Source organism: Phyllobates terribilis, unplaced genomic scaffold (assembly GCF_046119375.1).
Source record: "Phyllobates terribilis strain yellow unplaced genomic scaffold, ASM4611937v1 Scaffold_11__3_contigs__length_659146591, whole genome shotgun sequence".
Taxonomy (NCBI): Eukaryota; Metazoa; Chordata; class Amphibia; order Anura; family Dendrobatidae; genus Phyllobates; species Phyllobates terribilis.
In genome coordinates this window covers 199,263,095-199,278,326 of record NW_027362771.1, presented here as the reverse complement: position 1 = coordinate 199,278,326, position 15,232 = coordinate 199,263,095, and the positions used below count along the sequence as shown (strand labels likewise).

At 37.9% G+C, this 15,232-nt stretch overlaps 1 protein-coding gene across 1 annotated transcript in view; it reads right to left on the bottom strand.

The window, feature by feature from the left end:
* PPP1R3A (protein phosphatase 1 regulatory subunit 3A) overlaps positions 1–14,980 on the bottom strand; it is a 203,910-nt gene extending 188,930 nt beyond the window's left edge. Inside the window, exon 1 of the mRNA XM_073651950.1 lies at positions 14,135–14,980. Within this exon, the coding sequence (XP_073508051.1) occupies positions 14,135–14,964 (830 nt within the window). The 5' untranslated portion in view covers positions 14,965–14,980. The remainder of the gene's footprint in view (positions 1–14,134) is intronic.
* Positions 14,981–15,232: the final 252 nt, after the last annotated feature.

Here is a 15,232-nt window from a genome sequence, read left to right as displayed (position 1 = left end):
GAGGCTGGTGACTCGGATAAACGTATCCTCAGAAGCAGAGGTGACTCTTGGTCTTCCTTTCTTGGGGCGGTCCTCATGTGAGCCAGTTTCTTTGTAGCACTTGATGGTTTTTGCAACTGCACTTGGGGACACTTTCAAAGTTTGCCCAATTTTTTGGACTGACTGACCTTCATTTCTTAAAGTAATGATGGCCACTCGTTTTTCTTTACTTAGCTGCTTTTTTCTTGCCATAATACAAATTCTAACAGTCTATTCAGTAGGACTATTAGCTGTGTACCCACCTGACTTCTGCACAACACAACTGATGGTCCCAACCCCATTTATAAGGCTAGAAATTCCACTTATTAAAACCTGACAGGGCACACCTGTGAAGTGAAAACTATTTCTGGTGACTACCTCTTGAAGCTCATCAAGAGAATGCCAAGAGTGTGCAAAGCAGTCATCAAAGCAAAAGGTGGCTACTTTGAAGAACCTAGAATATAAGACATATTTTCAGTTGTTCAGTTGTTTCACACTTTTTTGTTAAGTATATAATTCCACATGTGTTAATTCATAGTTTTGATGCCTTCAGTGTGAATGTACAATTTTCAAAGTCATGAAAATACAGAAAAATCTTTCAATGAGAAGGTTCGTCCAAACTTTTGGTCTGTACTGTATATATTCCAGATATACTATTTGTTTAGCAGGATGTGTCTATTTCCTTATGACAGTGCTTGTTTCCAAATTTCTGATGGATACAATAAAGAGACCAGCTAGTTTTCTGAAGACATAATATTGTCATAATAATATTTTTAACAAAATGTCTATTTTAATATGGCAATGATATCTGGAAAGAATTAAAACTGTTCTATATTCTACATGAAGCTACTTTATTGAAAAAAAAGTGGGAAAAATAACTTTTTTAACAGGTTCCAGTGGCACTGTTAATGTGTGTTAGACATCCTATGAAAATTTGTAATTATTATTTTTATTAAACTGAAATTCACTCAGACACTAAGTTTTGCAACAGTAGTGCAAAACTCATAGACCCATGCCACATGCTGTATTTGTTTCATGTCTCCTCACTTTCTACAAAGTTTATCCTCCCATATTATACAGGGCAGACTCTGGCTCATCATTTTGCATCATGGATGGACCCCCCATACAACACAGGAGAACAGGTGATGACCTCAACTAGTTTTTTTTGTATTTCTGAAGAAAGAGCGGTTAAATATAGGGAAAAGGTATCAGTATATTTAAAAAAGCATGATCAGTCTTGAGAGCTTAATATCTCAACCATTAACCATAATCCAAAATATATTTCAAACCTAAGGCCCCTAAATAAATTGCTACCCCAAACCAGAGCCCAAAATAATTTCACTCCTCAGTTCAGACCCCTAAATTAATTCAGATATATCACTCCACATTTAAAGTTCGGAGTAATTTAGAATGTAAAGAAGACCCTCTCAGTAATGCAAACCTCAGACCATACCCCCAAATGGATACAAACCACAGAACAGAACACCTAAATTAATCAGACTTCAGGCTTCTACATCAATTCAGACAAGAACTAAAAAAAATTTTTTAAACAAAAACTCGATATTTACTCCTTACGCACCTCATGTACCAACAATAAACACACTACACAATGCATAACACAGACACAGACACACACACACTACACTTCTCCTCTGTTGTGTCTAGGTGACATGAAAGAACTTTGTCATGTGACTGTTTGGTGCAATATATTCTATATTCTATTTTGGTTCTATTTTGTGCAAATTGTTGCAAAACCATAAAATGAAAAAATTTGCAAGAGGCAGCGTTATTTTATGAACTTGCTACTCCTTGCAGTCAAGGAAGAGCAATGTCTGAAGTGATGAGGTGCTCATCTTGATTTAATGGTAGTGTGGGATTGTGTACATAGCATTGAAAAAGGAGAAAAAAAGCCAGCTCACCCGTATCTGCTTGATCGTTCTGGAGCATGGAAGAAACATCACTTCTAAAGACTATAGCAATCAAAATGTGAAGATGTTTTAACAATGTCTTAATAAAATTGGAGATTTTTTTTAACTATTGAGCTGGATCCCCTTTTTACTCATTATGTGTACAGAGCACCTTGGAAATGTAAAAATAATTAAGGGCTATGGTATGTTAAATGACCCTACTAGTTCACATTTAACTAATTAGCCCAAAATAGCCCCAAGTTTCACTTTAAATGGATAAAAGCACCATAGTAGTCCTTTGGGACACAAGACCTTTTTCAGACGTCCATTTTTCTCATACTGTGCACGCTCTATCAGTGATAGAACACATATCCATTATAATTATAGTCTATGGGGCTGTTCATGTGTCGGCATTTTTTTGTTGACCAAGTGGGCTGCAAGAAAACCACAGAGACATGTACATTTTTTTTTTATCACAGATCAAAATCACCTTCATAAGTCTAAGGGCTCATGAAAATCATGGACAACATAGCACATATGTACTGTCTGTTTTTACAATTGTATTAGTTGGGAGAAACACTAATTAACACTAATTTTTTTTTGCATGAGAAAACCACTGCCTAAACACTAATGGTAGAAACTGAAACAGAAACTAATGAAACCCGAATTCAGCACACTGATAAAAATCATTCCCTTTTTTTTTTCTTAAATGGATGCTTGAAATAGTCTTTAGGGTGCAGAATTAATTTTCAAATCTGTTGTGTCATTTGATGTGGCAATAACTTTGCCAAAAATTGTTGGCATCAATTTTTATACTTATAATTATTTTATTGAGACATTAGATAGCTTCAAAGTTTAGCAGCAATTTTTCACATTTTTAAGAAATTTTTAGAAACCTATTTTTTTATCAACTAACATAAGTTCTGAAGTTCTTTTGTAGAACCAATATTTTATAGACTCTCATAAATTACCCCATTTTAGACACAGCACCTATTCAAAATAGTACTTAGTATTTAATACTTTAAAGGGAACCTGTCACGTCCTAGTTGCTATGTACACTGCCCCCATAGCGTTGTTAGTGAAGCAATGTGCATCACTAACAAGCTGTTTTCATGAAAATTGTTGGTATCATAATGATTTTATAACATTTTATATACTTTGTCCTACCTGCTCGTATTCAGTCATAGGGGTGTGATTCTCAGTTTCAGTCATGGGCGGGCGCCGCATTCAATCAGTTCTGGCGCCGCCCATGACATTTGAATACTGCTCCTGGCAAGCGCTATGTTTGTGGGGCGCATGCGCATTTGCACATGTGCCCCACAAACATAGCGCTTGCCAGGAGCAGTATTCAAATGTCATGGGTGGCGCCAGCACTGATTGAATGCGGCGCCCGCCCATGACTGAAACTGAGAATCACACCCCTATGACTGAATACGAGCAGGTAGGACAAAATGTATAAAACGTTATAAAATCATTATGATACCAACAATTTTCATGAAAACAGCTTGTCGCTGGTCTGGTGCGTGTGCACTGAGGCTGTGTGATTGCCAGCTTCAGTGCGCACACGCTGTGACCTGTGGCTCCCGGCGCGTGCGCAGTCAATGTATCTTGCGGTCACCGCGGCACTGTCACTGCGCATTATCATTTCCCTCACTTACAGGCCATCATACATGAACCGTGTATCAGCCAGCCGCTTCTAGTATTCTTCCCCCACCATCCCCTTGCTAGTGTTTTTTTTTTATCCATATTTTTCAAACATGTTGATACTCTCCAAAAAGGGTTAATATTTGGATCATTACTTGCAAAAAAATATAGCTTCTTCCTTGTATACCGCTCGAGTATAAACTCTAGCACAGGAGTTGAGGTTACTAGGACATTACTAAATTAGCATTAAACAGCTTGAAATGTGTTTAATAGAGTTCTAAGAAACCTCATGCAGTTTTTCAGGATAATTAGAGAATTTGCAGAGCTTGTCAATTGATGCCAATTGTATTTTTGAAAAAAAATCATCAAAACTGGCAGATTTGTATTTCAAAAGTTTTGCTCTTCCTTATTATATGTTTATTTTTTATTTCTTTTTACTACATTCTTGGGAAGCTGATGTGTTTTTAAAAAATAGCAATTTGGCTTAGCTTTTTTTTATTATGCTAATTGTACAATTGGTTTGTTATGGACATACCGATGACAAATATGTAAAGTTTGCTTTATATTTCATTGCTTATTTACAATAAAATCCAATTAAAAAAAGTTGTGTCCTTATATTCTAAGAGCTCAGGCACCGCATGCCTTACAACAGGGTTCCCCAACTCCAGTCATCAAGGCCCACCAACAGGTCATGTTTTCAGGATTTCATCACCTGCACATGCAATAATTACATCACCTGTGCAATACTAAGGGAATCCTGAAAACATGACCTGTTGGTGGGCCTTGAGGACTGGAGTTGGGGTTCCCTGTCTTACAATATATTCAAATAATCAATGACACTAACATGTATAGGCATATACTAAGATCTTGGTGCCACGATACCTTAGAACATATTGATGTAGTTAGTGAAACTAACAAGTATGGGTACAATTCAAGGAGGGAACTGAAAATACTCTGACAACAAATAACACTGCACCACGAATGCCACATGCAGAAATATTCAAACTTACTGTATATGCCTTGGAATGCTTAAATAAGGTTTTTAATGGTTGTCTGAGGAATGTTCTGACATGATGAATGAACTTGGGCATGCAAATTAGCAAGATCCACTGCTTGCTGCTCCCTTTTCAATTCTGGAGATATTGCACATCATGGTAGCATGTTTTGGCCAAGCAAGCTGCTTACAGTAGCATAAACAGCATGCGGTCTGGCACTGTTGTGTTAAAAACCATCTCCTGGGACACTTTGAAGCAGTGGTTCACTGATAAAATCAATCTACCGCCAAAATGTTAGTGCACCTGGAATGAAGACTAGTGGAGTCTAGCTACTGTAGTGGGGTCTGGCTACTGTACATTATTCTATCCCGCACCATAATCATCTGAGTAACATTCCCTCATGAAGGCCTCTTCATGGCATTGCCCACTTGATCTTGTCAGATTCGAAGAATTACATGCAGTGATCTATCCTGTGCAGCAAATGAAATCACATGCCAAGCCTAAGTCATCAAATTTGAGTAGACAAATTGTTATAATCCATTTGCATGACTTTGGGCTACAATCTAGACATTCAGCTACAAGTTTTCCATTGACCTCTTTCCACCTGTCTCAACTGTTGTGATGGTGCAAATCAAGATTACAATGGAGGCTGGAATGGGAGTTTATCCACTTCAGTGATGAATGCCGCCATTTGTTTTGGGCATATTGAGAGTGGCCTGAAAACCAAGTGGGCAATGCAATGAAAATGTATTCACCATGGAGTTTGTAAGCTTCCCAGGAACTGTTTTTCAACATGACATCATCAGACTGTATGTTGCTGGTGCTACTATGAGCCAGCTTTGTGGCCTTAATGTGCTATCATGACTTGCAGCATCTCAAGACTTGTCTCCCATCAAGCATATCTGGGATGTATGACATGCAGAAATAGTGCTGTTGCTTCAAAAGCATCCAGCAACTATTAGAAGTAACACAAGCACAGGTGACAGGAAGTGTTGTGCTCCAGAAGCATCCAGCAACTAGAGGGGCTAAAACAGTCACAGGAGACAGGGAGTGTTTAGCAGAGCCCCAGGGAAATTGTGGGGAAGTTGTTTTCTGTCTGACTGGAGCCAAAGAGAAAGGTGGTGTGTGATCTGTATCTCACATAAGGCAAGGTAACAGAATTCAGGTCAGGAGGGAAGCTAAACACAGGTCTGATAGACTCCCTGAGCTAACAGTGTGGAGTATTATTGGGCAGAAAGATAAGGACAGAAAGGAATCATGTCATAGGGATCTACTCCCCCATCAAACCCTCTGTTAGAACCTTGCTGTTAGTTTTTTTTTCCTTTGCTGGTCACATGACCTTGTTGGCCTATTTAGTCCTGCTCCGCCCTTCTGGCTTTGCTGGACTTCATTGTATATCTACTTTCTAGCTAGCCTGTGCTCTGTATCTAACTCTGTTAGTTTGCTTGGTCTACGGACCTCTATGTTCTATCTATTTTGTTTGTTCGTCTGTCTGCTACTATTTCTGTTAGGAGGTGTCCCATATTCCTCCCAGTCCTTAGTACTTGTAGGGATTCCCTCCCCACATCTATAGGTCTTCGTACAGACTAGATTAGGACTTTAGCAGGTCTGATCGCAGGATCAGGTTCCCTGTTACATCGTAGGGATTCAGCTGAGTCTCATAGTAGGGACAGATCTCCTCTCTTTCCTTAGCTTTGGTAGCAGAACATAACACCCTCCCCCGTCCATCACAAGGCAGGATAAAGAATGCTGTGTACTTTTGAATCCTTGTGAAGGAAAAGCCTGCGGTTGTGTATGCTAAGAGATCTAATCTGTGCTAAATTATGCTACTGAAGAGACTGACGTTACTGTGCCTGCTTTATTAGACTATATTGTAATGAAGATTGTTGCCGTATATCGCTGAATTGCACTGGCCGTGCTTCAGATTAAATTCCACTCTTAAACTGTTGAAAAAGACTCTTGTCAGATGTGTCTGGTCAGCAATTGAATCTATCATGTCCCTGAGAGAAGCTGCAGCCTATGGTTGCCCTGAGTAACGGTCCCCCCAGGATTCCAACGAATTCATGAAACCCGTGTCGCCCTATCTGAACCTAGCGGTGTGCGTGTAACAGATGTTATTGGGTTGACAATTGTAAAGGGAACTTCCAGCAGTGGATCTTGATTTCCATGACTAAGTGCATTCAACGTAGCAGAACATTCCTCAAAAAATCATTATTAACCACACTGATAGCATGCTAATGTATGTCACAAAAAGATCAATAGTTTACAACTTCCAACTCATATAATATCAACAAACAAACTCAAGCTACATGAGCCCGGTTTCAACAGATGTAGATACAGTTATTTATTAAAATTAAATCAATTTTATTTCAATAATTATAAAATAATTTTTTTTATATGTAACAGGTACCTTCAAAATTCACAAAGTCAAATCTCCATTAAAAGCTTATATTATTATAGTAGACTACCTCCTCTAGTGTATCAAAATATTCTATTCCCTTTTTATTGCACTCATTCCCTAATAATAAGATGCTAAACAAGTTAACCCTCTTTATTCAAAAAAATCAAAGGTGCAAGTGCAAAACAATATTTTACTCTCTATATTAAAGGCATATAAATATAAATATACTAGTAGGTATATAAATTCTTAACTATGTTTTACATCTTATCTTTCAGACAAAGTAATGTCTGAAAAATAGGGGAATAAAGCCAGTGACAGTTAGTTAATTCCCTGAGTAGGGGCTGTTGTATATAGGAATAAATTCATTCAGGGTTTGTAGTTAATTCCCTAAGTATGGGGCTGTGCATATAGAAACGGGTTCATTCAGAATTTGCAATTAGCAGACATAGAGATCCTAAGGAGAGTACTTACATGGTTTAGTGTCCAGCTTATGAAAATTATGGAGATAAGACTGCGGTTTACCCCGACGACGCCGTTTTGCCTTGGGCTTCTTCAATAGGGGCCCTCTTAGCATGATAGCATGCTAAGTAGAGGATTTCTGAAGACGAATGTGAAAATGATTCAGTTGCCAATTATGTCTCCTGATCTGAACCCAACTGAAACACTTATGGGGAATTCTGAAGAGACAACTAGAGCATCACTCTCCAGGTAGCATCCAGGCTATTAGGCCTCCTTCACACATCTGTGTTTACAGTACGTGTGGTATCCGTTTGATTCACGGATACCACACTTACCTATTATAATCTATGATGCTATGCACATGTCCATTTTTTTCCAGCAGCACAGATGACAAGGGTCAATACAAGTCTAAGGGTCTGTGAAAACCACGTATTGCACACAAATGGCATCCGCGTGCTGTCATTGTTTAACAATGCAAAGTGTAGGAGAAGCCTATAACTTAATACTTTATTTTGCTGTACCGGGAAAACTCTGATGACACTGATGGTAAAAATGGACACACTGATGACACATTGATCCAGAAGACTGATGACACGGGTACCTTTTTTTTCAAGTTGCTCTTGTATCTTGTATTCAGTGAGATATTGATTAAATCTTTCTTTTCAAAGGGGGTGTATTCAGTGTTGCTGAGCACTGTATGTATATACAGTACAGACCAAAAGTTTGGACACACCTTCTCATTTAAAGATTTTTCTGTATTTTCATGACTTTGAAAATTGTACATTCACACTGAAGGCATCAAAACTATGAATTAACACATGTGGAGTTATATACTTAACAAAAAAATGTGAAACAACTGAAAATATGTCTTATATTCTAGGTTCTTCAAAGTAGCCACCTTTTGCTTTGGTGACTGCTTTGCACACTCTTGGCATTCTCTTGATGAGCTTCAAGAGGTAGTCACCGGAAATGGTGAGAAGAGAAATGAGATGGTGTGTCCAAACTTTTGGTCTGTACTGTATATATATATGCATGCAATTATAGTATCTGAACAATAATATAAATAATAATAGTGTTGTTACATAACTGTACAGTGGTATTGGAAAATTATATACTGTAAATATACATAGGGCAGCACGGTGGCTCAGTGGCTAGCACTGCAGCCTTGCAGCGCTGGGGTCCTGGGTTCAAATCCCACCAAGGACAACACCTGCAAGGAGTTTGTATGTTCTCTCCATGTTTGCGTGGGTTTCCTCCGGGTTCTCCAGGTTCCTCCCACACTCCAAAGACATACTGTCCCCACTGGGGACAGTGATAATAATGTCTGTAAAGCGCTGTGGAATAAATGGTGCTATATAAGTGAGTAAAATAAATAAATAAATAAATATGCACACAAAAAAACAAAAACATACAGTATACACACACAGATACACAGTATATAAACACAGATTCACAAACATGCACTGTATACATATATACACTATATTATACATAAATACACACACTATTTATATATTGCATTATATATTACATTTCCATAATAGAAAGCCCCCTATCTCAATATGATCCAGCATCAGGTCTTGGTATTCTATATACATTGATTTTTAGCCTCAACTCCCTAATTAACCCAGGGTTTTTTCAGCTCTTGAACTGCCTGCAACATTCCTGCTGTTTTGGGCAAAAGTGAGCAGGATACAGGACAGTCAAGGGAGGGAAAACCTCCTCCACTAATCCCCATGCCTCACTGTTGCTCACTGCAGTCTGACTCCCTCTATTTAAAAAAACGTACTTGACACTTGAGAGGAGGATTGGAAAGCCAAGAGGGGGGGGGGTACGCTGGGTCATGCATGGGTCAAATTTGGCAAACCCAAGCTTCCTGTGTTCATATTCTGCTTGAACAATTTTATTATTTGATTTTTCTTCAAAAAAGGCACTGGAGATTCAAGACAGTACTCCTAAGATCTAGGGCATAGGCCCCAAATCTAAGTGCCTGGTGAATTCCCTATCTGCCACTCTTTCTGACATAAGTTTCACTAAATATTTTTTATTTCCTATGAAATAATTCTGTAGAATATATTTTTTTTTATAATTCTTTATTGTGCCACTCATTTGTTATACCTCCTAAAAATTTATGAGTAAATTGACAATTCCCATAGAGTAAAGACACACCTTTTTGACAGTCAGACACAATCAGCACTGATAGAACTGTGATGGACAGTATAGGCACCCTCACGCAACTGTTAACACACAGATTTCAATTTATTCACAAGTTTTTAGGAGGAATAACATACCAAAAACAGAAAGTAAAGTTTTAAGAAAGCATACTCCAGAATAGCTATATCATGAGGAGTATGACAATATACAGAGGGTACGGAAAGTATTCAGACCCCTTTAAATTTTTCACTCTTTGTTTCATTGCAGCCATTTGGTACATTCTAAAAAGTTCATTTTTTTCTCATTAAAGTACACTCTGCACCCCATCTTGACTGAAAAAAAAAGAAATGTAGAAATTTTTACAAATTTATTAAGAAAGAAAAACTGAAATATCACATGGTCATAAGTATTCAGACCCTCATATTTAAGTCACATGCTGTCCATTTCCTTGTGATCCTCCTTGAGATGGTTCTACTCCTTCATTGGAGTCCAGTTATGCTTAATTAAACTGATAGGACTTGATTTGGAAAGGCACCCACCTGTCTATATAAGACCTCCCAGCTCACAGTGCATGTCAGACCAAATGAGAATCTTGAGCTCAAAGGAACTGCCCAAGGAGCTCAGAGACAGAAATCTGCCAAGGCACAGATCTGGCCAAGGTTACAAAAGAATTTCTGCATTACTCAAGGTTCCTAAGAGCACAGTTGCCTCCATAATCCTTAAATGGAAGAAGTTTGGGACCACCAGAAGTCTTCCTAGACCTGGCCGTCCAGTCAAACTGAGCAATTGTGGGAGAAGAACCTTGGTGAGAGAGGTAAAGAAGAACCCCAAGATCACTGTGGCTGAGCTCCAGAGATGCAGTGGGGAGATGGGAGAAAGTTCCACAAAGTCAACTATCACTGCAGCCCTCCACCAGTCGGGCCTTTATGGCAGAGTGGCCCAACAGAAGCCTCTCCTCAGTGCAAAACATATGAAAGCCCGTATAGAGTTTGCTCAAAAACAAATGAAGGACTTCTAGACTATGAGAAATAAGATTCTCTAGTCTGATGAGATAAAGATAGAACTTTTTGGTGATAATTCTAAGCGGTATGTGTGGTGAAAACTAGGCACTGCTCATCACCTGCCCAATACAATCCCAACAGTGAAACATGGTGGTAGCAGCATCATGCTATTGGGGTGTTTTTCAGCTGCAGGGACTGGATGACTGGTTGCAATTGAAGGAAACATGAATGCGGCCAAGTACAGAGATATCCTGGATGAAAACCTCTTCCAGAGTGCTCTGAACCTCAGTCTTGGCTGAAGGTTCACCTTCCAACAAGACAACGACCCTAAGCCCACAGCTAAAATAACAAAGGAGTGGCTTCAGAACAACTCTGTGACCATTCTTGACTGGCCCAGCCAGAGCCCTGACCTAAACCCAATTGAGCATCTCTGGAGAGACCTGAAAATGGCTGTCCACCAACGTTCACCATCCAACCTGACGGAACTGGAGATGATCTGCAAGGAAGAATGGCAGAGGATCCCCAAATCCAGGTGTGAAAAACTTGTTGCATCATTCCCAAGAAGACTCATGGCTGTACTAGCTCAAAAGGGTGCTTCTACTCAATACTGAACAAAGGGTCTGAATACTTATGACCATGGGATATTTCAGTTTTTCTTTTTTAATAAATTTGCAAAAATTTGTACATTTCTGTTTTCTTTCAGTCAAGATGGGGTGCAGAGTGTACATTAATGAGAAAAAAAATGAACGTTTTAGAATTTACATAAAGGCTGCAATGAAACAAAGAGTGAAAAATGTAAAGGGGTCTGAATACTTTCCGTACCCACTGTACTAAAGCAGACATGTCAAGAGAGATAACAGTTCCTTCACATAGTTGTTTTTGGACAGTGTTTTTTTACCTGGGCTGAAAAGACTGATAAACAGTTTTGCACAAGTCCATAGCTACATACAAAAACAGCTTGCAATATTTTTCTAACCAACTGGAGAAGTTCAAAACACATAAGTCACATAAGACTATCTTCACACAGAGGTTTTTGAAACATTCAAGAACAATTAGCTTTTCAAGCAGAAACTGCTTCAGGAAACTCTTTTTAAGTCTCCTGAAGAGATTTTGAAAAATTTTGCCTAAGGTTTTTCCTTCCTAAAGTCTTCTTTGCAGCCTTTTTGATTGGACAGTGCCTAGTTTAAAGATTTTTCCTTCAGGATATGCTTCAAAGATATGACAAACACTTTTATTTTAATTCAAGAAATTTTCAAAACCTCTTCAGCAAAAAAAAAAAAAGCTCAAAATACTACTCATATGAACAACAAGTGGATTTCTGATCTAGACAAGAAGACGCTAACAGGAGGAGGAATGATATCATTCATATATAAATAGTTGTTACTACTTTTATCAATGCATTTTGTTTTTAGAAACATGTTACTTGGACATGGGTATATGTATTGATATGGTTTTAACAATCTGCCAGCACAACATATGGTGTCAAATTTGTGAAATATCTTCCAGCCACCTGCTGTATTGTTTGAATTATTTATATAATAATTTCAGCCATAAACGCATGAGATGTCTTTTTGACACGGTTAATAAAGCTGTTCTTTTTTAATCAGGGGACTCAAAGTTTCATAAGATAGATGCTGATCACATTTGCCCAATATGCTTCCATTTCATATTATTTCTATGACACAGAGCCCAACTTACTGACTTTGTGTAAATGATAAAGCTATGTGCCGTACCATAGCCAATAACTGTCTTCAGATATGGGATCCACGGAATTAATTTTTTATTACTTAATGGAGTCCTTAACTGATAAAACAGGGATGAAGAACACACGTGCCCTTTCCATTGCTCTTTAAATGCCTGATATCATGATATAACTCTCGTACTGGGAGTATGTTATGCAGAGCTTAGAATGACTCATTGATAGAGATTGGATGAATTGATTTGCAGAACCCACGTCATAATTGACAGCATCTCCTACTCCGCTTTTGATTCACTGACCTGGCGAAACATCCTCGCTGTGGTGTGAAGCACATATGACGTTGTGGTGGGCTGGCTAAAGAAGAGCTGTGGTTGCTGGCAGGTAGAAGAGTTCATAGTGCCTCAGATTACTGACATTGCCACTGGACTGAGTCCTATGAATCGATTCACACAATTTCTGCTCAATTGATTCTACGGAAGCAAACATAGATCACTATAGTCTATGGCAGTCTTAGCATGGTTCAGTAAAACCACAGCATGGCTAATAATATTTAGGCATGTTACAACCATTCAAAATGGGCCTTAGTGTGTGTTCACATTAGTGACTTGTGAACTTGTATAACTAGAAATGATTGAACCCCAGTTTGGCATAAATTGTGTAACCTATACATTGCGGAATTCTAGGCTAGATAAAAAAAAACATTATTAACAGGAAAAAAAATATTTTGGAGAGACATATCCTCTTTCTACTTTTCATGCCTGTATCTGAAATGTACATATCTAAATCTCATGTTAAACACTCTTTGTGAATAGCTATTACTACTAATTCTTCTGAACTAACATTTATATTAATTAATTTCCATGACAAACTCACTACAAAAAAATAAAAGTATACTGAAGCTAAATTAATTCTTATTGAAGGTAGTGTTAGAAAAAATTAGTTTAAAAAATATGCCACAAATTTCTTTTGCTTTCCATTGAAAAAAAAAAGAAAAAAAAAGCATTAAAAATCTCTGCCAGTTTGACTACCACATATCTGCCACATTTGCCACCTCAATGCAGTCAGTTGTTTTGTTAAATCAAAAGAGATCGTAGGCACTCCTGACCTTGATGAAACACCCTTTCAACTTCTCCTACCAAACATCCTACTTGTGACACATGGACCTCGAGAAAGGTGAGAACAAATGCCATAGCCAAGCTATGTAAGAGTGACATTTGTGCCTGATCACATCACCATGTACTAATGCTTAAAACCCTTAAAGATAAAAATGAATTTTTAATTATGTAAAAACATATTTATACAATTTTTTGTCATTTGAGATTGCATATCTACGGTTACCCACCATTTGTATTAAGGACTACTTCAAAAGTTGCAACTTTCTGCTACTCTAGTTTTTTCTAGCATACTGATGCAGCACTTTACATAGACTCACAAAGCAATAAAATAAAGCAAGTCACAAAGCAATAAAAAACAAATGTGCAATTAAATAAAACACACTGACTTATTTAGAGGATTGTCTGCAAAACCTGGCAAGCATGGTAAAGAATATTTTTGTAACTTCACTTAACTTCTAATATGTATAGCTAGCTACATTTTGTGGTTTGTGGGTAGAATCTAGGCTAAAAATTCTCCAATAAGTGACATGTCACTTCTGGAAGCGAGTGGAAAAACCCATGGTCACAATACAGCTCTCCCATTTATGTCTATTCGAAATGTAAACCTGAATTGTGAAATGAAGTGAGCATTACCTATTTCATCATATTTTACACATCTGTATCTGATATATTTGCAGAACATCTCAATCACATTAGTAACAATTATTCTAACATAATTTAAAGATTTATAGTTAAACTTACCTTAGTGATGGCTTCAAACAGCTTTTCTTATTTTTATCTATTACCTCCTCTGAAGGCTTATCAACTTCTACAATTAGTTCCTTCTTTTGACATGTTAGCACATAATTATGTCCATCATTGTTATCCCAAAAGGTACCCACTGCTGTTTCATAGCATATACAGAAATCCACTCTTGCTCCCTCTTTTTGGTATGGACTGACCAATGATATTGTAAAGAAGAATTGATCTGTCTCCCCATTACAAGAATCAGGTACATATTCTGCCAGTAGGTCATAATGGCTTTGCCAGCTATCCAGTGACATCCTAACATAAACCTGTTTTTCAAATGAAACGTTAAGAACTCGTATAATTCCTTTCATAGATGATGTTCCTGATATGAAATCCACTGCTTCCAGGGTTACTTTTTTTACTTGCAGCCTTTCCATAATGCCACCAACAGGAGGTAATATAAAGCTTGGAGTTAAATAAAATTCCTCAATTTGAATGCTCTCCATTACAAAGGTTGTTGTTACGGTTGGAATTTCCCATGTGTCAAACTCTTTAACTGATACCAGATCGAATCCAAACGCATCTGCAAAGGACACCTTCCTTGCAACAGTAGATGGTGGTTCCAGGTCTCCATCATCTGAAGATACGGAGCTACGTCTTCTAGGAAGTGGAGATAAACGAGGTTTGATTGTAGCTTTTACATCCTCCTCATCTGTGGTGGAATTATGTATACCTGGTGGCTCTAACAGGTTATCTTTACTTGCATTACTTTCTTCAAAACTCTCCATCTTTCTCCTAGATGTGCTCAGGAGACAAACAGGACGGCTACTGACAGCTGACATTTGAGACTGTGTGATTTAGGATGAGGATTAACATTACACATGACATTGCAAAGGGTAGTCAGGCCTATTTATAAGTGTGGTGGCTTGTAAACTATGCTGGCCTTCCACCTAAAGGTTTCAATTCTGATGCCTGAGTGTTACTTACCATCTTAAAAATCAAGTTCATTCATATTAATTTTTATAATTTATGTACAATATTCACCTGCTTTGCTTGTACAAATTTATGTGCAAATATTACACACCGTATTACACGCATACACTTACCAAT